Raw genomic sequence first — 27478 nt, forward strand, 5'->3', positions numbered from 1 at the left:
TGACTTGGACTCGGCCGTCGACCCTCTGCTCGCTGACTTGGACTTGGTGGTGAATTGAAAATGACTCGACTTGACTCGAGTCAAAACTATAAAAGTGAGATTGACTTGTGGCTCGGAGCCTTGTGACTTGGCTACAGCCCTACGATTTACTGCCCTTTGGAAAACTAATAACTGCTTTTAAAAAGTCAATGAAATTGCGGCTCATAGCAGTAGGACTAATACTGTTTGCTGGTAAATTTACCGTCTCAATATTAGCTGTAACAAATGCAGAACTAATTTCGGTTTATGATTTGGGCTTGGTGAGGGGAGTGTCTGTGGGCGCAGGCACTTCATTCGTTGTCCCAGGGGGAGGTCGCACGAAAAAGTTTGGGAGACGCTTTTATTCACGGAGCAGGGAGTTCTGCTAATTGCACGAAAGTTTTACGACCCGATTTTTGCATATATACGTGGCTGTCATTCGATCCTCGGATAGACGTGATGCGAGAATATTGATGCGTGCGTGAGAAGATATAAATTAGCGACGACAGCTTCGAGATTTCCGAATCTCACTGGATCTGTAAATGATGGTTTCCTGGAAAGACTTTTTTCAATTATTTCTATTGTGGGTGATTCTGACAGGTAGAATATTTATATTTCATAGTTATAAAAAATAAAAAAAATTTGAGCAATGAATGATTGTATGTATGAATTAATGGGCACAACACAGCAGTGTTGGGATCAAGTCAGTACCTTCGAGTCACGAGTCATCTCGAGTCATTGCACATTTTGACTCGAGTCAAGTCAAGTCAATCGATTTTCGAAAGTGACTCGAGTCAAGTAAAGTCACTCGTTTTTCGGATGTGACTCGAGTCAAGTCAAGTCATGTCGAGTCACGAGTCAAGTCACAATTCCAGTCAAATTGAATTTTCGAAGTATCAGTGACGATTCACAGTAATTACATTTTGCTAGCTGAGTGAAAGACAGAATAATTTCCCATTTATCTTGCATCAAATAACTAATGTAAAGTTTAATATGCATGCAAGAAGGCGTCTATCACGCACACGTAGAACCGCAAATAAAATACGCGACTAACTGTCTAGCTATGCTACAGTCTGTTATTATATCAGCCATTAGGATCATATACGAAGCCTCGAGAAGTTGTAACAAATTGATATGGATTTAAATCATACAAGAGGGTTGATAAATGTGATCACTGCATGCGCAATGTTAGCAGTGAGCCGTCTAAGAAACATAGATACGTTAATTGCTATTGTATGATTCTTTTTCTACTACTACTACTACTACGACTACAACGTAACCTGTGATCATTTCGTTGTGGTCAATATATTTGTGATGCAATAATGGAGTATCATTCAAACGTAGGCTACATTCAGTGAATGCCTGGTTACTCTCACAAGTGGCACATGACATAGGCGTATCGCGAACAATACGAACATATGCCCAAAATACATTGATTTGCTTGATACCGTTTACTTGGTGACTTGAAATTGACTCGTAAATTTTGCTTCGGGTCACGAGTCAATCCGCATTTTCGAAGCGCTGAGTCAAGTCAAGTCATACGAAAAAGTGACTCGAGTCATTCCAGCACTGCAACACAGTGGAGCTTATCGCCTTGTTAGGCCTTGTGCTCCACGACAGGAATTTCATAATGTGCATAGGTATTTGCTTTTTGTATTCTTAGGAACGTCTTTTTCAATCTCTCTCGCAGTCATTCTTCATTCTCTCTCGCTCCCGTGCGTCCCCGTCGTGGTCTTTGCTGCCGACTTGTAGTGCGGCTCACTTTCAGTCTGGGCTTTTCAATGCACTGCCGCAGTAGAGAGGTCAGTGATGAGGAGCCCGCAGAAAAAAAGAAGGAATGATTATATAGCGTATATTCATTCGGGAAATCATGAACCTAATAATTGTCGGAACTTATTGATGGCTTGCCTTGAAAAAACGCTCAAAAGCAATTTTCTACAATGGCCGCGACACGTCAAACATCATTCCTTTCCGCACAGCGCGCATTTCGAAATGAATCAAGCACGCGTAGTTGTGACGTACAATAAACTAGTCATGCGTCACAATGAAGAAGCGCTGGCATATGACGAACTCATTAAAAAGTGAAATTCTGCGGCAACACCTTGTCCCCAAAAATGGAAAATTTATGACGATAAATTTATACACATTTTTCCACAGGCGTATCAGTAATTTGTGAATAACACTTCCGATTTAAACTAATGAGTAGGGCCGTAACTGCCGCACCCAAACCCCCCAATTGCTCGAAGGGGTCCCAAAATTATTTCGTGAATTAGCATAAATTATAGAGTATTTTCTGAAAATTTATGCAACTTTTTCAAAATATTTTCGCGCTAGGCGCGATTTCATGTCGCCGAATATCTTGATTATTGGGTACTCTTCCCCCAAGAAAAAATACTCAATATTCTTATAAATAGGCATATCGGCGTTGGCCATTACTGCGCAACGACGCACCAAGACATATAAAGTTTTAGGCCATGTAACATGCGACTCCAAGAAGTGTGTCAGAACGATCGGCAGTGACAAACGATGGCCGTAAAGGACTTCCCTCATGCTAACGAAAAACTTCGTTATATATACAAAATACCTATTGGTTTAATTGTCAATATAGCCGCCTAAATGACTGGTGCCGAATGTTCATGTCTTGCCAATCGCAACCTCACAAGACAAATACCATCCCGCATGAAAAAATGATATGCCAGTGAAGAAATACCAATCCGAAATTGTGTGATCTTTCAGTTTAATACGTTTGGGCGATTCTATATTTTTTATATAGCAGACAGGAGGTCACGAAACAAAATCATGCAACGAAGTCATATCAACGGGACCGCCCGTCCGAAGATGTTCAATTATTATTTACGGGCTCTACAGTTTCAAAGTCACATTATTCAGCTCTACCGGTAAATCTGATTACGTGAGCAGAGAGGACAAGAAATTGATAGCAATATATATGCAATTCCCGATCATATTGACCGATTTTATCATGAATTATCGAAAATTATCGAGCTTCGCGCTGACTCACGAAACAGTACAACTATAATTTCGTGGAAAAAGCGAACAACGTGATGGGGGGGGGGGGCTCGGTCAGTTTATCACCCCATGGGAGCCTAAGACTTTACTTTTTCTTTTCGGAGGGGCCTGACCAGACTCCTGGGGTAATCGCGATTAGTAATCGTAATCGATTACGACGATTACAGCATTTTCAAGTAATCGTAATCGCAATCGATTACATTCGAAAAAATTCCGAAGTAATCGTAATCGTAATCGACTACTTCCTATATCTAATCGATTTCTTTGTGAAAGAACGATTACTTTATGTTTTTGCAAGGACTATGACATAAACTGAACATTCGTGAACAAGGAAAAGATATTATACCAGGCTCGTGACAGCACAGACGTCTGATTTTCAAATGCCACAGCTCATTATTACGTCAGAAACAGCCTATTAGCTTTGCACGTCATTGCGTAAGAAGTAGCCACACTAAATAGATATTCGATGTACGTACGTCGTACATTAGTGTCATTGTAAGAACACCCGCCGTGCTGTATAACACGTCATCAACACGTTCCACACGCCATTACCTCGCAGCAGTATAATTTATCTCCGCTCTGCCTAGTTTCAAATAGTAACTTATGGTTGATGTTTGGTTATGCTTATGCTTAGTTAAACGCAATTTGACCGTAGCTGCTTGGCGAGCAGTTGGCCTATCTATAGTACGTACGTACACCGGACAAAGATTTGATAGTTTGTACTCGTCAAATAAAACATTACGATTTCCACAACGAAGCAGTAGAAATCAACAGCTGGTGATATATATATATATATATCAAAACCGAGCCGTGTTTGCCGTTTCTCGTAACAGCCGCTTGCAGTACAATATCTGTATTAAGTTGAAGGCAGAATTTTTTATGTTCGCTTCGTCTTATTCTCATGTGACTCTACTTGAAAGGGCGCCAACCGGTATTTCACAATTCTTTACTCAACATTGGGACCTGCCGCCATGGCCATGGGCTTATATATCATGATGCTTATATATCATGTTAGCATGGGTTGTAGCTGGAATCAGGACCAAAACAGCAAGACGTCCCCTATAGGGTGGTAATCGCAAGTTGAAGACTGAATTTCGTCGAAAATTGCATTATATTACTTTTGATTTTTAATCCTCTCTCAGCCCCCGATGGTCAGATCCTGTAGAGTTTGTTTGTTTGTTTGAGATAATCTTGGTGTTTGTCGACTACAGCGGTCATTTACACCAGGCCGATTTTCTGCATTTTGTTTCCGTATCTGCCGAATTGTAGCACGGCCCACTTCTAGGCTTTTTGTAAGACACCGCTTACGCGGATGAGGAGGCGACGAGAAGCCTAGATAAACCTCCAACACTTAGAAAGGAATTCCGAAGTCGACCTCGGTCGGACTCGAGCCCGCAACCCAATGGCATTGCAGCCGTGGATTATACCACTGCGCTATCTCGACACACAGTTACCTACATGTAGAGCTGGGGGCACATAATTCATAATTATAACCTCTGGTATTTTGTTATAATTACTTTAGTGTATGTTGTTAATTCGTGAGGTATATAATTTGTTATATAATCAAACGATATTGTAGTGGCTCAAGCTTAGCAGACTAGAAGAAAAACTTTCGTGAGACGCACAAACAAATTGTCATGTCTTTTATATCTGAATGTATGTGTAGCAACTCAAATTGTAAATTACCATGGTCAGTAGCCACATTAACTACAATAGGACATGAAAATATTTTCATCATGGGGAAAAGCATTCATTCCGTCAATGCGGCCGTTCAACTTAACAATCAAGTCAAATGATCCATTGGTTTGATGGTCAGATAGCGTTGTAAAACGGGTTGGAACACCACCTGCAACTAATTAAGTCTGATGATGGGCATAGACTTAAATTTGAGTGACGATCCAAACGCATTTGAGTGTGAGCATACTTTTTGACGTGAGTTCAGTAACGAAATCGTTGGTGAGTAGAGAATCGCTACTCGACAGCAAAGGAATTGGTCTCCACCCTTGATTATAAACTCCAGATTCTAAGCCAAGCAAGTGTAATTTTTTATTATCAATTTTTTTATTTGTTCTAAATTGATTTTATAATATTTTTGTTGGATTTTCCAACGTCAATGGGAGCCGCAAGTAGGCTAGCTCGGAGCCGCGGTTGGGAATCACTGATCTAGAGAGGATTTTCAAGTTATTTAGATCTCTCGAAAATACTCTATAACTTATGTTGCTTTACGAAATACTTTTTGAGTCCCCTTCGAGCTCACTCCCCAGTCCCCACCCTATTGGGAAATTTGGGGTGCGGCACTTATGGCCCTGGCAAGAATGCAAATCATTGGGCGCGATAAATTGAACTCTATAAAGATCGGCAATGGGTACATTATGACGTAACCAACAATCAATATATTGTCTTCCAACATAGCTTCCAAGATGCAAAATAAATGTAATCGTGAGTAATCGTGATTACTTTTCCAATGTAATCGTAATCGTAATCGACTACTTCCTGATTTTGCTGTAATCGTAATCGTAATCGCGTCATTCAGAAATAATCGTAATCGCAATCGATTACAATCATGAAGTAATCACCCCATGTCTGATCCACACAAGGTGCAATCCTTAATTAAGATTTCAAGGCCTTCGATAAGCCCGGTACCCCGAATTTACCAAGTTATCAATTCATTAGGGTTGAGTAGGTGACGAGATAGCGTCGTTGTTCAACTATTTGGCCTAGTTAATCTCGATATTGGATTCATGCGGCCCGCGTCCTCTACGAAATTTGAAAAGTGACCCGCGACCCGTTTTGAGTTGGCAACCCCTGGCATAAGCGGTGTCTTTCAAATGCCTAGAAGTGTGCCATGCTACAAGGCGGCGGTTACGGAATCAAAAATCAAGAAATACCAGCCTGGTGTAAATGACCATTGTAGTCGACAAACACCATGATTACCACAAACGACATTAAGGTTGAGTATATCGTAAATGCCGATAACGCAAGTCTTCTCGCTTCAATGAACTTACGCGTAAGCTCCACTCTCGCACGCTGCTCACACACGTATATAATAACATGCACTCACTAAAACTTGACGTATGAGCAAGTAGTATAGGGAATCTCGACAGACTGGGGCTGCGGGCCACATTATCATGTAAGACGGAAAACTGTCCTCGGGCCGGACATAATCCCTTCGCGGGCCGTATGTTGCCCGCCCCTGGATTAGATGAAGGAACTTTTCTCTTTGCACAAATTTCCTGAAGCTCAGATGAGATTTCGAATTGTTCTTTCTGGTGTCTCATATTCATTTCATCAATTTCTCTTTGTTTGATTTGTCTCCAGATTTCCACCTCAGACTTGCATTCACGTTCAAGCTTTTCCTTTTTAATTCTTCGTTTCCGAGCAATTTCTTCTCTTGTTCGCCTCTATCTTTTGTATCCTTTCTTCTTCCTTACGCTGATGACGCAACATGGGCTGTTGTTTCTCCAATTGATAACGTTGAGATGCTGTCACAGTTCTGGTTTCGAGAACTGCTCTTTTCGAATTATCGTCACTCCTCGTTCTGAGGTAGACTTGGATGATTTTGAGCCATGAGATTGACCAACATGACTTTTGGATTGTGATCTTCATCGACTGCCAACCCTCGAGATTAGTCTAGTTGCTGTCCTATGAAAATTGCCTTTGGTTTGCAATACACTTTTGGTGCTTTCTTTCGCATTACGCGACGCCATGCTAACAGACACAACAACGCGAACTGTTTGGGTTGTTCGAGCTGTTCCATTTAGTCGTGCTGTAGCACCCACAGAGGCTACATGCTAACAGACACACAGCTCGAACTTGGATTTGTATTGCTTTGATTGTTCGACCTGCTTTCGTTTCGGCGTGCTGAAGCTTTCATCGTGACGTGATCGTAGGCTTTGGTGTGCACTGTGCATTGCTTGTTTGTAAGGATTTTCCACAAACCCGGGCGTCGATCCCACGTTCATTTAATATTTGTTGGTTGGAGCGGGTTGTATCCTTGAACGATTTCATTGTGACGTTTCTTTGTGGCTTTAGTGCGACGTTAGCTTTGTTTGGCGATGTTGAAGTAACCGTCAAAAACTTGGGTAATCAGTATATGCAAGAATAATGAGCAATTCGTGCTGCTGCGAAATTGTTACCATCCAACTCATGACGACTCTAATACAGACTACATCAGTGGTTCTCATTTGTGTGCCTTGGAGTCGACTTCTATCAAAATACACCAGCCAAAACTCTGTCAACAAAAAGAGTTCGTGTACCACCTAAAAATGGTACATTGAACGCTCTCTGATTCGAAATTTCATGCTGGTGACGTCATATTTTGTGATACGATTGTTGATATACAATGTTCTTTCCAATTCTCTACTAGTTGCTGACGATTACCCCTGACGAGTGTTAGCCGAAAATATTCGGGTTCATTTCAATATGAATATACTATTCAATTGTACATTATTATTATTATATTCTTTATTCACAGTAAATCTGGTAAATACATACATAATAATTATTAGTGTTATATGACAAAACATTGTTGTTGTTACTAATACATTTTCAACCCGTGGCTCGTAACCGTCACTCACATGCGGAACACTTACGTTAATCTGCAAGCCTACGCGGAACCCCAAATTTTCGCCGAGTCATGAAAACATGAATTACCACAACACACATACACTATTATGGATTAACGCTGCACAAATTGAGCCGCGCATCACGAGAGTGCTAAAAGAACAAAACCAACTTGCTCGTCGTATACTTCAGTCGACACGCAGCAGCGCGATACCAATCGCTTGATTGCAGATGATTTTATAAATATTAAAGATCGAACCGGCATTTCAGAAGGAGGAGATTCAATTTTGAACCACAGCCTTTCATACGTATGCCCAGTGCCCATTGCCCATGGCATACCGCCACAATAGTCACAATTCTACTACTGATCGCGCCTAGTTGCCTTCAACCGAGGATGCCCAAGACTGGCGTGTCATCACAAATCATATGTATGAGTTGCATGTGTATCGTGACCTATATTGCGATATAGGGCTACTTGCTTTTCGTTACTGCGAGTGGCTTTCTCGTATGAAAGAAGGAACTCATCGCACACCACCAGAGAATTCCCAGATTCAAAAGTCTGCTCTCGCTATCTATATTTATGCGTTGCTAACAAGGGCAAATCTTGCGATTGTTTTCTTCCAAATTGCGACTGCAATGCGATATATTTAGGTCTTCATATCGGACTATTGTACCATTCCAGCTACGCTTGAAAGGCCCTTATGGAGTAAGCTTCATAAATTCACACCCGAATGTATATTCCTAAATTCTAATAGGGAGTATCGAATTAATCAACAATGGAGATGAAATCACATCAACTTGCGTGCGGTATTCTAGATTCTAGAACATATATAAGAGTCATGCGAATGGAATCATCAACAGTCTTTTGGTGAAGTTTTTATGCTCTTGCAGTGATGTATTACCGGTTATAGTAAATGATTATTTTCTGAGGGCATCAGTTCGATTGGAATAACTTATTTTATGCTCCAGTTCTACGTTTCAAAAGAAAACTGTATATTACCTGTGAAATTATCACTGCCGATATTATTGCCAGTGTCTCAGGAAGATATGCCGTATCTGCAATCTGGAGGCTCAGCAGTTTGAAATCCCTATGACCTATAATATAGGATTACCATGTATTGAGCAAATTCTGAATTCGACCGATAGTACTGCGTTGACATAAAAAGGGTCATCAATATGACTCGACTTCCGAATTACCCGCTTTTTTATCACAATGTGTGCTGTTAACTAAAAAAAAGTTCATCAATTTCACTCGACTCCCGATTTATCTGTTATTTTTACGAAAGTCGGACGTTGGCTGTGTTGGGGTCGCATTGTTTGCCGCATTTTTATCCTATTTAGGCAAAAAGAGAACCAATTCCGAAAAAGGACATTTAGGCATCCTCCGAGGACAATTTCAATTTTAAAAAGTGGACATATCCTCTTAAAAGAGGATATATATGGTAACCCTACTATAATATGTCCCGAACCGTTACCAGTCGTTCATTACTATACCAAGAATGCTATATGCTCGTCGCTTCAGCATTGGCGAGTAATCCACCACTAATTCGTCGACATTTGGAGGGTAAATGACATTGATAAATCGCAATTTCATATGGCTCAGTAAGTTAGCAACAGAGGTGGTCAAAGTAGTCATCATCATTGGTTTATTAGCAATTTTATCAGTTCAGTACACCACAAAAATGCGATACAATGAAAAGACAGGAAGATGTCGAAGCGACAAGGAGTAGTCTATGGAATCTGACACCCACCTTGGCCTAGGCGATGTAAAGAGGAGGCATGCACACTGAATGAAAGTAAAGAAGATAGTATAGAAAAAAGAATGCGACAAGAAATAGGGCGGCATGTCATGGGAAGCGAGATCGATAGGTCAGTCGTGGTCCGGTAATCTTGAGGATGGACTGTATTTATTTAGTAGTAATTGCTTGTATTTCGACTTGAATGTGGACATGCTCGTCGACTGTCGGATGGCCGGCGGGATACTATTCCACACATCAGGTCCGGCATATTTGATGGAGCGATGATCTTTTCGGTCGATCATATGAGAAGGCTACTCAAGTAGAAGTAGAAGTAGCGACGAAAACATCTACTCAAGTACGAGTAGAAGTACTTATTTCATAGGCAACCTAAAACTTCTTGAAGTAGATGTGGAATTGACTGACTTTAAATCTACTCAAGTAAGTAAGTAGTTGTGAAAACGATCGTAATTCGTTCGCATGGCCTGTCAAAAGCTGCAAATGGAGCTATGCGGGTGGTGTAGAGAGTTTGATTCATATTGATACATCTCAGGAGGTGTCAATTTTTGACAGAATAAGCAGTCGTCCACATCATGGGATGTTAATGACAGTATTGACTTGGAAATGCGATACTAATGCTTTGTTTACTCGAGCAACCCGTTTTAGAAAATATCATGGCATGGTGCTCTCCTCCATATTTTAAGGCCCTTAGTTCAGTCGAATAGCAACACCGAGAAGTTGTGTCGGATAAGGCTTTAACACTTTGCGAGATTAGTTTTCGTTAATTAAAAATATGGCAGATCGTAAAAATGCCATATAGTGTATAGCTTTATTTTCGGAAAATATAAGGCATCACTACACTTGCTTTTATACTTCAACATGCATGTTCTCCAGACAAAAGAACTGAAACTATAATAAAAATTCAGTGCATAATACTCGTAATTGAAAGAAAAATACAAATACTACTTCTAAAAAGCGGAAAATATATTTCATGTCTTTTGTCCAGACGGTTTCAACTGTGGTCTGCTAAAACAGGTCTAACGTTCAAAAAAAGTCAAAGCCCACTTTTGCAGATTAGGACACGTCATGCGCTGCTAGGTATAATAGGTACTTGCTAGGTTTCGAAACGGTTGTTTCCAACGTTATGGGGGCCATACTTATTGTGATGAAATAGTTGATATAGGCGACAATGCGGTGTGAACGGAACCACGCAACCCGGTATCTAAATTATAGTCTTCGATACTTTCGTTAAAACATATTGGTCACTCCATATCTACTGTGCGCGAAGCGCAACGAAAATTCTGGTTATTTCATAACTTTTATGAAAATTAAATGTTGGCACTACACGTGAAAGCAGCCCCGAAATTCCTTAGGTTAGATTTCTTATCGGGGGATTAAACTACTTCTACTTGACAAACTGAAAATAGCGAAAAGTAGGTAGGTAGTTCACAAAATATTACGTAGTAGAAGAAGAAGTAGCGAAAAAAATATCTACCCGAGTAAGTACCAGAAGCAGAAGAAAACTTCTTGAGTACTTCGAAAAAGTAGAAGTACTTCGTTACTGACCACCTCTGGTTAGTAATCACGAATTAATAATAATCAACCATGTCTAACACTCATGCATTTGCATATTCCGGTGCGGACTGATTTAATCAAGTGGCATATTACGATTGAAGGGTGGACTCGGTCACGCTCGCCACACTATAATTGTTTCGACACACAAAATTTAGATTTCGTTCGATTTCTAAATGATACGAAAAGACCTCCAAAGCAAATTGATATATTCCAGATGTTTCAAAATAATATTGTCTTTACAAAGATCAAAGATGCATATAAAATGAATAGCTCTCAATCGTATCATACATAAGTACGATTTTATCGGGTTCAGAGAGAGCGGGCACGGCTCGCACGCATTGCCGTGAATTGCATATGTATTTATAGAGGCGCTTATGAGCATGGGTGATGTCAGGACGCAAAATCTGTTTACCGAAATGCCTATAGTGCGATATCATCTGATAAAATTATTTGTCATATGGGCGGTAGAGCAGCACCTGGAAATACATTGAACGCAGCTGTGTCCGCTGTACCCCTGAGCATGCGCCTGAAGTAGACTAATACGAATGAAATATGCTATACCTACTTATACCCACAAAGTAGCTTGTTGTTGTTGTTTGGGGTAATCTTGGTGTTTGTCGACTACTATGTTCATTTCAAATTATTACCCCCACAAAGTAGCTTGTTGTTTGGGGTATTCATGGTGTTTGTCGACTACTATGGTCATTTACACCAGGCCGATATTCTTCATTTTTATTCCGTAACTACCGACTGATAACACGGCCCACCTTCTAGGCTTTTTGTAAGACACCGCTTACGCGGATGAGCCTAGCTAGATAAACCTCCAACACATAAGTAGAAGAATTTTGAAGGCGACATCGGTCGGATTCGAACCCGCAACTCAACGGTGTTGCAGCCGTGGATTATACCACTGCGCTATCTCGCCACCCACAAAGTGGCTTCCGCGCTACTGGAAATAGACGGTAAATGCACACTTAACGTACTTCTTTTTTGAAACAGAGAGAAATAAGTACATATTATGGTTAGGCAAGTTCTGTTTGAGCAATACCATTGTGCCCCGTCGCGATGCGGGTATCCGGGGTATCGCCGCATTCGAGGTCTCCCTTGCGGCCTCTTCAAGTAAAATCGATTTGTCGAATACGAAGACATATGATGCTCGGCAATGTGGATGCAGGATATTTTCAATTTGCTACCAACTCTAGATTTCGCCATGGATGCGAACATTATGCGTGTATAGATTCTCGCGTCAGAGCTAGTGCCCAATAAACTAACTTCTTCGTATGCCTGTCATTTATGTTAAAAATAGGCCTACGTCTAATTTGGACGGCGAAAAGTTAAGGCCATCCATGTATGATCGGAGGTTGTTTACAGCGTGCAATGAGGAATGGAGATAGTGCAAAAAACTGAACACAACTGAACCAATAAATGGCTTTTGACACGAGTTCCTTGTTCACAATGCTCGAATGCCAGAGGTCAAGCAACGGACATACATTGACGACAGCCTTGAAAAAGATGAAATTACTCCGTTAATGTACAGAAATCCTGTCTTTTTAATTGCATTAAACACTAGTTTACTTGGATTCAATTTGTGCTTGCTTAACGGAAGTCATATCGAAATGGTTTTGGTCTATCTCTTGAAATCTACGATTGTGGTCATAAAGAGGCGACCTCACAGTGCATCATCATAGATTGTATCTACATCTGTTCAAGATACCTTCAGATACCCACCAACATCATACCAGATTTTCTTCTAACTTGCCTATATCTGTGTAACACCACTCTACCAGTCTAGTACAAAATTCAATCAGTTCTATTGTTGTCAATGTTTGAAATAAGCTGCCATACCTGATCTCCGCAATTTAGACTCTTGTGCTTTTAAAATACAATGTTTTCACTCTCTTATCTCTAACTACCGCTAAATTGTATTTGCATTGTATTTCAAATTGGACCATGATACTGTGTCTTATTTTTCTTTTCGTTTGTTTGTTAATTTTATTTGTCATTTATCAGTTATTGACTATGAAAATTGCTCCTCTCCTTGGTGGCTCGGCTCTGAAGATTTTATCATTTCGAGCCTCCCGTCTACCTTGCATGTCGCATTTAACTGTTACATTATTGTAGTGTAACGTTGATATGTAATGTATACGAATAACGATTCCATCTCTCTCTCTCCTCTCTCTCTCTCTTGCTCTCTCTCTCTCCTCTCTCTCTCTCTATCTTGCTCTCTCTCCTCTATCTCTCTCTCGCTCTCTCTCTTCCTCTCTCTCTCTCTCTGCGTCACCTAAACTCTCACCAAGGCGTACCAGTATGGCGGGAGAGCCTAAGCTCTATGCTCTCTTTCTTACTTTTGTATAATTCTTGGTGCGGTATTTACTCCGGGTTACCATCGCGAACATGAGGTTTAACTGCTGAAGTTGATGTTTCGCAGTTATTTCATGATTAATTGACCATCACCTGGGCCGCTTCTATTCTCCCAGGTCATTTTTCCGAGTCTCAACAAAACCAGGTTAAAAAACACTATCCCAACTACGTTTGCCAGGCTCTAATCGCGGAAAAGTGTTTTATGAAATATCCCTATCTTTGAGAGTCTCTGAACTTAATATTACTGCCCGGAGCGGATCTACATATTTTCTGATCCTACTCCGATCATGTTCTTAAAAGCTTTGGTCCGATTTCGAGGCCGGTTTTTAAAATTGACCTTGATCCGGTCCGAAAATTTCCGATAACAGGATGATATTGAATTTTCATTAAAATAAATCAGCTCCCAGAGTGGTATTGAATATTGATTTGAAACAATGCAAAAAGGAAATTAAAATTTCAAAGATCAAACCCGACCCTTATCTGAATAATTTGCAAACTTGGACTTGAGGTGAAACGTTCGTGGAATTAAACCGCTTAACTATTGATTCGAGATTGGAAGAGGGTAAGCTGTCCTATTCTTAGTAAAAAGTACTGATCCGGCCAAAAATGAGAATATCCGGCCGTTCACCCAATCCGGATCCGGTCAATGCCCCGATCTACGGAATAGCCCATATACACCGACTCTACACAATTGACAGCAGATCACGTTTGCCATTATTTTTACAGAAATTATTATTTAAGTAGGGTATATTTTGCAATACTTCACGCAATGGCATGCCCTGTTTTCTCATCCAAAAACACAAGGTGAGATATAAATAGGATTCTGTCACGGGATGCCGTAAATATTTATATATTTTTCAGCGGAGGTGAGAAGGGGCCTTCGTCACCAGATGAAGAGGGGCAGGAAGACCCGTTGACCTATCATTCATATTTACAAGTACCGTTTCTAAGGACTAACGTGTATAGAATTCCATTTATCACCTGGCAAAACCTTGCATTTTCGAGCGCGCGGTCCAATTTCAACTTATTAGCTTATTAGAAATTAGAAAAGAATCAACCTTCTCATGCCGCATGCATTCGTTACACAAGCAAAGAATGCCGATTCTAACTCTGTGGACCAGTGATTCCCAACCGCGGCCCTGAGGGCCGCATGCGGCCCCCACAAGAATATTGAAAAATCGATTTATGAAAAAGAAAATTTATAAAATACTCTTGCTTGGTTGGAGTTTTCAATTAGGATTGCAAGAAAGTTGCGAGTAGACTGCTAAGGTTACGTCACTGCTGTTTCAATGCAATGTGCCCTAACTTTCCAGTTGAGCGAGCAGTACCTACAGATATTGGTATAGATATAGCTATTGATAAGACCGTAACTGCCGCACCTCGAGCCCCCCAATAGGGGGGAGCGAGCTCGAAGGGGGCTAAAAATTATTTAGTGAATTAGCATACATTATAGAGTATTTTATGAAGTTTTATGCAACTTTTTCAAACAATTGTCGCCCTGCGCCCGATTTCAAGTTTCCAAGTACCTTACTTATTGGGTACTCTTCCACCAAGATAAAATACGCAAGATTTATAGAAGTGGGCATATCGTCGTTGGCCATTACCGCGCCACGACGCACGAAGACATATGAAGTTTTAGGTCATGTAACATGCGACTCCAAGAAGTGTGCCAGAACGATCGACAGCGAGAAAACCTTGGCCGAAAAGGACTGCCCTTACGCTGACCATAAACTTCGTTATGTATATACAAAATACATATAGGTATAATTGACCATAGGCGCCTAAATGACAATCTGAACCTCACGAGACAAATAGGCTACCATACCGCAGGGAAGAATTATATGCCGGTGAAGAACTACCAATTTGAAATCGTGTGTATTTTATAGGTTAGTACGTTTGGGCGATTCTATATTTTTTGATATAGCAGACTGGAGGTCACGAAATAACATCATGTAACGAAGTCGAACCAACGGGTCCGCCTGTCAGAATATCTTTAATTATTATTTACGGGCCCTATGCAGTTTCCAAGACACCTCACTCAGCTCTACCGGTAAATCTGATTACGTGAGCAGAGAGGACAAGTTAGCATGTACGCAATTCCCGATCTCATTGACATATTTTATTTTGAATTATCGAAAATTTTCGCGCTCCACGCTGGCTCACTAAACGGTGATCCTGATTTCGTGGCAGAAGCGAACAACAGGACGGGTGATCGGTTTATCACCCTATGGGAGCTCAAGACCTAAGTGTTTTGAGAAGCCTGACAAAGTGCTGTTTCGTTCCTGCCAACGGGTATACGCCCGAAGATGTTTAATTAATATTGAGTAGTCCAACCTTTTCAAACACAACTCACTAGGCTCAACCGGTCAATCTGATTACGTGAGCAGAGAAAGGATAAAAATAGATACCAATATATATGCAATTCCCGATTACATTGACCGATTCAAGCAGGAATTATAGAAATTGTTCGCGCCTCGCGCGATTAGTCGACAGAGGCTGCCTAAAACGGACACCCGATTTAGATGATAAATAGCGGCAAACAGCTATCTAGCCTGGTGGGGGTCTGGGGGCTTCGAAGTTCGGTTTATCACCCAATGGGGTCCCAAGAGCAACGTTTAGGGGGAGGGGGTGACGAAGTGCTGTTACGGCCCTGGGTATTGATAACTTTACGGATTTTTTTTTACGGATAGATGTGCAACAACTGACCCACGATTGAATACGCCGAGATGCGTACTGCCTAGCCGGCAAAGAGCAGCATAATTGGTAGTCCTATAGTTCGCGACCCAAGCGTCCGAATAATTTGATATGTCGGTGTTTATCAAAGCAGGTGTCGCACTGATTCTAAAAATACGAATTGAAATCTGGCCAGGGCAATAAAACTACTCCGAAATAGCCAGCAAAGATTGATTGTTTTGAACAACGGGAGCGCGACAACACAATGGCCAATGTCGTCAAGCGAATGATCGGAACAATGGAATTTCCATATTTTGGTGACTATTATGGGTTCCTTTCATTGCCCTGGTATTTGTGCGGCCCCGACCGTACTCTGAAATTCTAAATTTGGCCCTGCCACCGAAAAAGGTTGGGAACCACTGCTGTGGACGAATGTTCATTGTTTCGTCGCATGATGAACCAACGAATTTAGCTGAGCAATGCATATCAGGCCAGGATATATAGTTTCATTTGTGAAATATTCCTTGTTGTCGGGATGGGACACTGTTCACTTGGAAAATGAATGCTTGTAAATTATTTGTTGTTTTGGTTGATATTCTTGCAATTATTATTATTACAATTGATAGCATGAGGTAAGGATGCCCGTGCCATCAAACCGTTTGGCAGCAAGGAAGTATATAGATGACACTATGATACTCGGTGTGCAAGCTGTCATTGCATCTATCCATGCTGTTTAGACCAGTGGTTCTTAAACGTTTTCCTGTAGCGCCACTTTTCGAAAATTGTCTAAGTATGGCGTCCCTCCCATATGACTGACAGGGACGTTGATTGTATTGAAGGTTTGTTTTATTGCCTTGTATGGCTATTGGTAATCAACTGAGATAGTGATAGGGACTCTTACCGCCACAACACCACCCCCTGAGCCCGCCCCCATATATTTCTCTTATCGTCACCGTCACCTTCGAAATCCAAATTCCCCTCTGGAGGGCGCTGGTTTAGATCGTCATCGAAACTGGTCATTTGCCTAGTAAATGACCAAAATGCATGTGCGTCGCTCGAAGTCACTGACGGTACTGAAGGTCCACCGGTGATCCAATTCAATCGATGCTTGATGGCTAAACGCTTTGGTGATTTGAAACTATAGATGTGTCGTGGTGATCCTCTTACGCGCATTAGCTCTGTATTTCTCTCTAAACTTCTACGAATTTCGTTTCGAGCGATGATGTCCCACTGTGGACTTCGGGCGACAAAAACCAATCCTATCCAATGATTGATCGATCCAATGATTGATCGATTCAATTCGAGCAGAATTTCCGCTATATGATTTGAATCGACTGCGCGATAGGATTTTCCTCTTCATAGTAACAGTGCTATTGTTTGACTGTATAGGCCAGGGTTGCCATACGTCCGGAATTTCCCGTACATGTCCGGAATTTCACTGTTCAAACTAACGTTCGGGAGGAATTTCTAAAATATGCCAAATGTCCGGAATTTTGAAGACTTGACGCAGGCTCAAATTTGTTTCGTAAATCAACATAAAAACATTATTTTTGGGAATATTTATGCTGATGCATGATATTATTCTTCGTGCTGCGCGCGATATACTATCACATTTATTGGTTTTAATATGAAGACTACCACCATCGCAAAAACTGCAATAAAATATAAATAAAAACACCCTTCATTTACTGGAATAAGCCCAATTGTAATCACAATAATAGGAGAACGTTATACTCCTAGAGATCGTTAAGGCCGTTTAAATGCTTTATTCAAATATAGTGATTCCAAACGTGGGGGTCGTTTGCCTTTATTCTGGGCTTCGCAAATATGTTGAGCGTAATCGACCTGTGAGTAAGTCTGGGCAAAGGTGCTGACTTCTTTTAGTAATCAGCTCGTCAAATTTAATCTGGGCCACGAAACATTTTCAAATTGGAGATGGACGCGACCATAAAAGGTTGGAAAACACATGATGTGGGGTGTTTATAAAGGTCCGTGGTGCGCACCGGCTTAAGGCTGATAAACAATGCTATCGGTGGGACATGAATATTGAACATGACTTAACGGTGTACAATTACGCTCCCTTTATTTTCGAACTCATCATCCTCCACCAGCTCTACCGCTAACTCTGATCATGTGAGCGGAGAGTAGTAACTATATAGTAATATATGGAACAACCAATATTATTGACAGACTTCATTCAAAAAATTAACGACCAGATGCATATAGAAACCAGATTCATATAGCAAGCCCTCCTCCCTCAGAAGTTGCATCGATTACCCTATGATGGGCTCAGAATCATTGTATATTTGTGCGGAAAGAGGCTGAAAAATGTTGTTTCTGTCCCGGTTACACAACACACAGCCACATAGGCTACTCCTGAACCGGATCGTGACCACCTATGGTCTAGTTGGGGTCTCTATTAATATTGAGCAGGCATCCACCTCGACCTAGTCTAGGGTTGCCATACGCTCTGAGCTTACTACTGTGACGTAATAACTCATTTTGAAATCCACTAGTGGGCGCTAAAGAGTTTCCGGAATTTGGGTCACAGAAATATGGTAACCCTAGTATAGGCCTACTTGTTAAAATTAAATTGAGCAGTACGCAGGTCTAAAATACTTCCTTGCTTTCAAAGCTCGATAGGATCTTGGATTCGCAGGACATGAATTGCAAACCTACCGTTCATGACGAGCACTTGTTCATCGTCACTCACCAAGGTGAGATTGGGTTGGGTAATCCATAGTGCGGAATTATGCAGAATAACGTGTCTTACGTTACAGCTTACGAGTTATGGTTCCAGCAGATTTTGTACGAAACGGACTCGATCACAGACATGTTGTCGTCGAAACATTGGGATGAAAAGAACTTCCTTCGTATCATTTCAAGACTAAATCGCATGGTCACGATTTTGAAGGTGACGCATTTCATACCAATACAATTTCGGACAAATCCTTCAGTTAAGCAACTAGAAAACGATTGAACGTCATGCGGTCATCCCATCAATATTCTGAAAATACCTAAATTTGATATGCAACCTACAACCGTCACATCCAGCACCTTGGACAGACCCATAGAACGCGTTTCATGTGAGGAAGTTAAGTGGCATTATTTATATGCTCGAATGATGATCCATTAGGCGCTGAAGACACAATATTCCGAATCAGGATTATTGACCAATAATAGATTTAGCTCGCCTGTCTGTTGCCATCATGACTTCCACCACAATCACTCCTATTTCCCATTTCCGATGACGTCATCGTGTCTGAAGACGTGCAAGCACGAAGTGAATTTCTTGCATTATCTATATGCGAACATCGCACCTACAGATTTTAAGCAAACAATCTCTAAATTTGTGACAGCTGTGCTGCAATCAGTTCGGGGTGCTGGAAACGATGACACCTCGAGACTTTGTGGATTTCAGGTATGGTCGTGCTTGTCATGAGTCGGTTGTCGTACTGTAATGGGATTTGAGATCGAAACCATTTACATTTTACATTGCATATAATTCTGATCTTCGATTCACCGGAATAGCGTTCCACCATGCGATGGGGCGCAGTGTTGGGATCAAGTCACTACCCTGGAGTCACGAGTCATTTCGAGTCATTACACAATTCGACTCGAGTCAAGTCAAGTCAATCGATTTTCGAAGGTGACTCGCGTCAAGTCAAGTCAATCGATTTTTGAAGTTGACTCGACTTCAAATCAAGTCGCCTTGTCGAAGTATGGGACATGATCACTTCATTGCCTTTTGGTTGCTGTCTGATATACAGATTGAGTGGTCATTGATTTTGTACCGATGAACGAATATAGAGTTAAATATACACGCTGTATCGCTCACATACGTCGACCTGCTAAACTACTTAAGTAATGACATAGCCTCAGTTTATAGTTACCAGCCAAAATAGAGAATAGTGAAGCGAATTGATCAGATGCAATACATTACCCATTAACAAATTGATATGATACAGATCGAGCCTGCGTCAATGGTTGAGGACTATATTACCTATCTTCGAATTCAATTTCAATAGACTTTTCAAAGTACAGAACTTCAATATTGCAGCAAACATATTGTCATTGTCATATTTATTCCACTGGAAGCTTTTCGACTGGCTCTCTTCAGCAGTGAACGCCAGTAAATGAGGTTAACCAAATTAATCAACCATTATAAAGCTGCAAAAGCCGATCCTCTGCAGCCAGAAGGAACATCTCTGCACTCTGGGAATCTATCATTAGTGTTGTTTTGTCATTCGGCTGTTTTACAGCTGATTTTGTGTGTGTTGTACAGTAACCGTTCCCTGTTTACTGTCGTTCGCGACTTGTGTACTTGTCGTTATTACGTCACAACGACATTTTTTTTCTATATTCCGAACTGGGTTAACCGCATTACTGGCGTTCACTGCTGAAGAGAGCCAGTCGAAAAGCTTCCAGTGGAATAAATATGACAATATGAACGTATTGTTTGCTGCAAAATTCAATTTCAATAAAGCAAGAGGTTTGATTTAGGTGAGAACAGAGAACAGAAATAGAGCCTACATTTTGCTATTAAATTACTTTACTACTCTAGTTTACGGCAACGTCAGCTGTAAGCTTCGATCACTTCGTTTTTGGTCAATTTATTTGTGAGAGAGCAATGGAGGCTCAGTAAAACATGCGATTGGTCACTCTCACGGGTTACACCCAGCGTTTCGCGAACATTCCGAACATATGCAAGATACAGTGGTTTTTATCGATTCGAGACCGATCACTTGATGACTTGAAATTGACTCGGTAATTTTGCTCAAGGTCACGAGTCAATCCACATTTCTGATAATGCGAGTCAAGTCAAGTCAAGTCATTTTAGCAAAGTGACTCGAGTCAAGTCAAGTCATACGAAAAAGGGAACTCGAGTCATCTCAACACTGCGATGGGGTATGATCGTCGTATTATTATATTCATTCATGCCGACCCCAACCCATGGAAGATGCCGGATAGCAATTCCGACTCACAATTCCAACCAAGTTCTAAATCCAACTTTGACTCTGCTCCCGAAACTCCAGAAAATCGAAATTGGCTATTACAACTGGCGAAACATTAAGTTCGGAGGTTGCGACGTCGGATCCTACTTTTAACTCTTTCACGAACAGAATTGTGACAGTGACAGTTACTCAAGATTGTGACTCTCGTCAATTAAATTTATTACTTCTCCCTGACATATGCACTGCATTTCAAACCATCAGTGGCACAGGCTAGTTATGGACCTTCTCATCCATCAGCGATGGACCGCGTTATCAGACACATTCTATTCTGAATAAAACACGATGCCGTGTTCAATTATCTCGCTTTGCAACCGGAAAATGGTTTATTCCGCCATGTACAAATCAATGCTCGCTATTATTTTAATCATCCACGGTCTTAAATGATGGTTGTGTTGCTGTAGCTGTCGTGAAGAATTACCAATTCACTTCACGTTTTAGAAATGCTTTGGGAACTGCTTCCGGATTCCAGAGCTATCAATTCCGGTTGATTGAAATTCGATTTGGTATCGACGAGGTAAGTTCGGGAGAATGTAAGCAAGTTACTCGGACGTGATTCATTGTGATAACACCATGGTCATTACTATCAAGTTTTATTTTCCTTAGCGTAATTGTAGCGAATAACTGTTTGCGAAAACCACCTATATCGTAGAGCAAACGCGTGGAACATAAAGGGAAGTCCGTCCTGGAACTGGAAGCGTTTCGTGCTGACGATGAAAAAGTGAAGTTCCAGAAGGCACAATCCAAACCGTCTCTTCATCAACGCGTTGACGATTGGCTGAGTATCGCAGCAGAAACATACGATTTCTGGAACAGATTCAAAAATGTAAGATGAATATGACAGCCTAATATCGGTGGGTACGCTAAATACGATGCCATGGCCGATTACAACCTGTGAACCTATACCCCATGTGTTACGACTTACGACTGTGTTAATCGTGTTATAAAGTATTTGGACAGAACTGTGAATGTTGTATTCATCGATCAAAAGGTTTAATTCTGATTGTATAGCATGCTCGGAATAACATCGTAACTTTTTGGTAGCACATATTGTCCAAGAATAGATTTCAAATAACATAAGGATCACACAATTCTATGATAGGATAATCGCTTTAGAACAAATTTAAAACAAACCCCATATAATGACAACCAGTTTGCTAGTGCAGCAATATAGCATCTGCTGGCTAACGTTCCCTACCAAGCAGTGTGTTATTGAAGCAATATAACATCCCCTGGCTAACGTAACCTACCAAGCAGATATAAACATGAATTTGTAATAATTGAAATAAAATGGTATCTAGAGATATTTTTCGGATTCGCACTTGGACTACAGCATGTATCGAGTAATAATGTAAATTTGTCACGCTACTTTATCATGAATTTCGGGCATTCGGACTTGTATTTGGTACTCATATTTTCTCTGTGTTCCACCTATGGTTTCCACATCATGTCGAAAGTTGATAGACTGAAACAATTGCAATCTCTGATGCAAAATTCAAAACCAGCAAACCCACTCTAGTTTCTTAACTATAGTCGCACAATGAATCTTACCTCAAAAGCCGTATTGAATCGGAATTTTGTTGCGCGTAGGAGGCGCCCGAACCGCTGCGCACAACTTTCGAGGAGCTATTTAACGAGGAGCGTTACAAGGAATCCCTGAGATCAGGCAATCGTCGATTCACGTGCCAAGCTATGCAAGTATGCTTCTGACCACTCACAGCTAAATAGACTCGTGTTTGAGTGAAACATTAAATTTGTCTTACGCGCATTGTTCGTATTCAGTATTTCCGTGATAGTGATTCACGTTACTTTCCATTCTCATCCACATATTTGTATAATATAGGCCTATATTTGAGGTTTCTGCCTTTATTTCTTGAATAGATGTGGATTCATATTTGATATTGAAAATGACACACGCGGCGTGAGTAGTTTTGAAAAGCAGTCGTAAATACGCTCTTGTGGACCGTCAAAGCCTGGACATATATGCAGACGGTGCAGAGAGCTGGATCTGTGTTAATATCAGAGGTGGTCAGTAACGAAGTACTTCTACTTTTTCGAAGTACTCAAGTAGTTTACCTCTACTTCTGGTACTTACTCAAGTAGATCTGAATTTCGCTACTTCTACTTCGTAATTTTTTGTGATCTACTTACTTACTTTTCGCTATTTTCAGCTTGTCAAGTAGAAGTAGTTTAATCCTTTAATCAGGAAGATAGCCTGAGGAATTTCGGGGCTGTATTGACGGAGTATCAACATTTATTTTTCATAAAAGTTGAGTAAAGCCCAGAATTTTCGTCGCGCTTCGTGCTCAGTGAATACGGAGTAGCCAGTATGATTTCACGAAAGTATCGGTGAATATAATTTGGGTAGCGGGTTGGCGTGGTTCCGCTTACACCGCATTGTCGCCCTTTGCCCATATGGAATATTTCACCACAGTATATATGGCTCATCATAACGTTTGAAACTGATGTTTCGCAATCTAGCATTTACTTATCATATCGTAATCTAGCAGTCCATAGCGTGTCATAATCTTGAAAAGTGAACTCAGACTTTTTTAGTTTTAGAGCTGTTTTAGCATACCACCTTTGAAACTTTCTGTCTTTAGATATGAAATACATAATCCGCTTTTAGAAGTAGTATTTACATTTCACTTTCGATTTCCAATATCATATACTTTGATCTCTAATAATATCAGTTCTTTTGACTCGATAACATACATGATGAAGTATAAAAGCAAGTGTAGTAATGCCTTTAATTTCCGGAAATAAAGCAACACAATACGGCATTTTCACGATCCACCATATTTATTATTCACGTTTTATAATCGCGCAAAGTGCTCACACCGTATCCTATACAACTTCTCCTTATTGCTCTTCGACTACACCACGGGCCTTATAATATGGGGGAGGGCGCCATACCATGATATTTTCTAAAACGATCTGTTCGATTAAACATAGGATTATAGTATCGCATTTCCATATCAACATTATCATTTTATCCCATGATGCGGACGAATGCTTATGCTGTCGAAAATTGAATACCTCCTGGTATACATCAATATGAATCAAGCTCCGCACCTTTCGCATTGCTCAATTTGCACCTTTTGACAATTCATGTGAACGAATTACGATCGTTTTCACAACTACTTACTTACTTGAGTAGATTTAAATTAAGTCAATTCTACTTCTACTTCAAGTAGTTTTAGGTTGCTTATGGAAAAAGTACTTCTACTCGTACTTGAGTAGATTTTTTTCGTCGCTACTTCTACTTCTACTTGAGTAGCTTTCTTGACTACTTTGACCACCTCTGGTTAATATACATCCAATGCAGGAGCTATATAATTTCGCCAGCATAAATATTCAATGATTGAACAGTTGTTCTTCACTTTTTTCACCTTAATTAAACTTTCATATACTATGACCATGTGGTGCAATCCATCGTATTACCACCCCCGTGGTTATTAAGATGGTGAGTGATACGGAGGAGTTACAGGATGCAGTTGATACTATATATTACCGATTTGCACGATTGAAAGTTAGCTGAAAATATGGTAGATAGGATAATTCATCGTTAATCGTTTTCCTGAACTATATTTACTGCCTTAGAGAGGACAATATATGCGGCCTGTAATTGCACACATGAACCACGCAACCGCTATAAATACATTATATTGGCCGAGAGCTTCATGGAAACAGACTGCTCACTTCATAGCCCATATTTCGCACGAAGCATGACGAAAATTCTCTTCGCGAAAACAGCCCCAGAATTTCACCGTCTTGGTCTTTCTTCTGGGAAGTACATAATATCTTTACTTGACGAACAGTGAATAGCGACAAAACAGAAAGTCACAAAATATTACGAAATATTAGTGGTGGGAAATTAGATTTACTTTGGGAAGTACTGCAGGTATAGGAAAACTACTTGAGTACTTCGATAAAGTAGAAGTACGTCGCTACTGCCCACCTCAATGTAACCCACGGCAACATGTGGATGAACTTTGGATGAAAAATTAGACCCAGAATTCCCTAATATGATATCTTAAAACCCTTAGTGGCCTACTTAAACTATAGTATTGCTGTATCACGTATCATACAACTTTTTCCCGGCGATAATTCAATTTCTGACCTCAGGGGGCGCTGATGATATCTCTCTACTGCGATGAGCCAAGATTCCATGTGCCGTTCCAGTTGCTGCAGTCTCTAATGGATCTTGACTGCCAGTTCATGCAGTTCAGATGTAAGTCATAAACGTAGCTCGATATCCAAAACATGCACGGATGTTAATCTATTTTAGTTATCTGTCATTCACTAGGTTACCTTATAGCTGGATGATGATAATTTGAAATTTACGCATAAGCAGATCATTTGTAAGCCCATCTGCATATATGTAATAAAATTATGAAATAGTTTTAGTGTTTTTAGAAGTGTATGCATTAGGCATACATTACGATCTATCATAGTAGAGAGGAGCCAGCTAAGTCATAGGCTCCATTTTTTAAAACGGAACAATACCTCATGCTGGGATTTTAACTCAACGTGTTAATAAATTTTTCGTAATTATATCATGGTCTTGAAGTATATTAGTCCCTTAGTAAATCTTTCCAAATATACCATAATATGTATGATTAATGATTATCCTTGAAACAGATCTTCATAAGGACATGGTTCAGCGTATGATTGGCAGCAAGATGGGATCTGGAGGCTCTTCGGGATACCGCTACTTGCAAGCCGCGTGCAAGTATAAGACTGTTTTCTCATCCTCATTCCCTCCATTAAGACGTCCCGAAATGAAGTATAGTGAAACCAGACTGCGTTAGACCCATCAATCGAGTCCAGAGGTGTAGGGAATGTGTTAGAGTACGGCACTATTTAATGTGTTGCATAACAATTGTGGAAATTAAACGATATTCCCAATTAAGAATTCCGAAAACCTGTTACTCAGATGAAACATGCAACTAGTGCAGGGGCGGGCCGGATATGGGAAAATGAAGTACTTGGCGGGTCCGATTCCGGAATCGATACATTATTCGCGTATTTATCCGTCTATACAGGGAATAAATCGTACTCAAACTAAACTTTAAGTGCAAAGCATAGAGACCAAAACAGTAGTCAATAAATTCACTAACATAGGCTAATGTACGTCAATAGCTTTTGGAGTCAACGAGTCATCTGTGGCCGATCAAAGTTGTCAACACGTTCTTTGAAATCTGGCTGCATGTTGGAGGTACAGACCCTCAATAAAGACTCCACGTGAACATAAGTTAGATTGGAACGCCGCTTTGTCGTGTTAATGTTCATGGTGGAAAACTTTTGCTCGGGAATGTATGTAGATTCGAGCATCGGGCAACATTATTATATAATACCGGAAACTGTCGGCGGACAATTACGTAATCACACGCTAACATAGAAAATCAATTGAATATGAAGCATAGGTTGTAATTGACTTCATATTTGCTTAACAGCGACAAATTGAAAGTATTCAATGATCTACTCAACCTGAGCACGCATTTGGTGTCTCGTGCCGACACACCACCCCTCAGCTTTGATATGGAATCCCTCTCGTCTCGCGGCGGCTGTGCCGGCAAGTGACTGGTGCGCCGCAATTTATGGAGGCTGATGACAAAGACAACATTGATGTAATTGCTTGCATTTGATACACGTGCATAATGTTCAATGTTCATACGGAGAAACTTTCTAATTACAACAATAGTGGCTATAAAAGTTTCATTTGCATTCGCTTGCGATCGTCGCTTTCGGAATCGTCTATCCATAAGCTTTGTTGATGCAAACGATGATGATACAATATTGCTCTTAACGTGTTAGTTTGATCTACATCAGTGGTTCTTAACCTTGCCCCCAGCGCCCCCCAGGGGGCGCTGGCGACTTTGAAGGGGGGCGGGAGCGCTCAGGGGGCGATATGGGGGGCGCTGGGCTCAGGGGGGCGGTACGGGGGGCGCTGAAGGAAAATGGCTTCGCAGTAGATGATGTGGTGATAGGACTTATCATTAATGAGTATTCAGAGCAAATTAACACCGAAGACTTCGTTACATATAGCCTTCAAAATACATATAGGTTTAATCGTCCATGGGCGCCTAAATGACTGACACCGAATGTTCCTGTCTTGGCAATCTGAACCCCAGAATCCTAATTCCATCTGTCAGGGAAAATTATATGTCAGTGAAGAAATACCAATCTGAAATCGTGTGCGTCTTTTAGTTTAGTACAATTGGGCGACAGGGATATTCCTGTTGGGCGATATCCCCGATGAGCGATTCTATATTTTTTGATATTGCAGACAGGGGTTCACGAAATAACATCATGCAACGAAGTCATACCAACGGGTTCACCCACCCGAATATGTTTAATTATTAGTTACAGGCCCTAGTTTCCAAGAAACCTCACAATATTCGCTTCAAGTTTTGATGAGTCTGCGCACACTCAACAACTCACTGCGCTGACCCTTGGACAACAGTGCGTAACGACTAAAAAAGGGTAATAACTTCGGATTTGTTGCGC

At 40.8% G+C, this 27478-nt stretch overlaps 1 protein-coding gene across 1 annotated transcript; it reads left to right on the forward strand.

The window, feature by feature from the left end:
- Positions 1-479: 479 nt before the first annotated feature.
- Positions 480-26683, forward strand: LOC145459212 (tryptophan 2,3-dioxygenase-like). Its single transcript, XM_080337845.1, has 12 exons — positions 480-618; positions 14007-14084; positions 14142-14217; positions 18589-18670; positions 18734-18867; positions 19313-19374; positions 21407-21482; positions 21618-21791; positions 22556-22663; positions 25094-25199; positions 25610-25700; positions 26425-26683. The coding sequence occupies exons 2-12, from the start codon at positions 14050-14052 to the stop codon at positions 26549-26551; spliced, it is 1071 nt and encodes a 356-aa protein (XP_080193971.1). The 5' UTR covers positions 480-618; positions 14007-14049; the 3' UTR covers positions 26552-26683.
- The last annotated feature ends 795 nt before the right edge of the window (positions 26684-27478 follow it).

This window comes from Botryllus schlosseri, chromosome 16 (assembly GCF_051294905.1).
Source record: "Botryllus schlosseri isolate E-star chromosome 16, Bs_hap1, whole genome shotgun sequence".
NCBI classification, from domain to species: domain Eukaryota; kingdom Metazoa; phylum Chordata; class Ascidiacea; order Stolidobranchia; family Styelidae; genus Botryllus; species Botryllus schlosseri.

Excerpts from the sequence above, each read along its gene's own strand:
- LOC145459212 (XM_080337845.1), top strand. The coding sequence starts at position 14,050 with ATGGCATGCCCTGTTTTCTCATCCAAAAACACAAG. Across the intron at positions 14,085-14,141 it reads TTCTCATCCAAAAACACAAG|CGGAGGTGAGAAGGGGCCTT; the intron begins GTGAGATATAAA and ends TATATTTTTCAG. Across the intron at positions 21,483-21,617 it reads TTCGATTTGGTATCGACGAG|AGCAAACGCGTGGAACATAA; the intron begins GTAAGTTCGGGA and ends CCTATATCGTAG.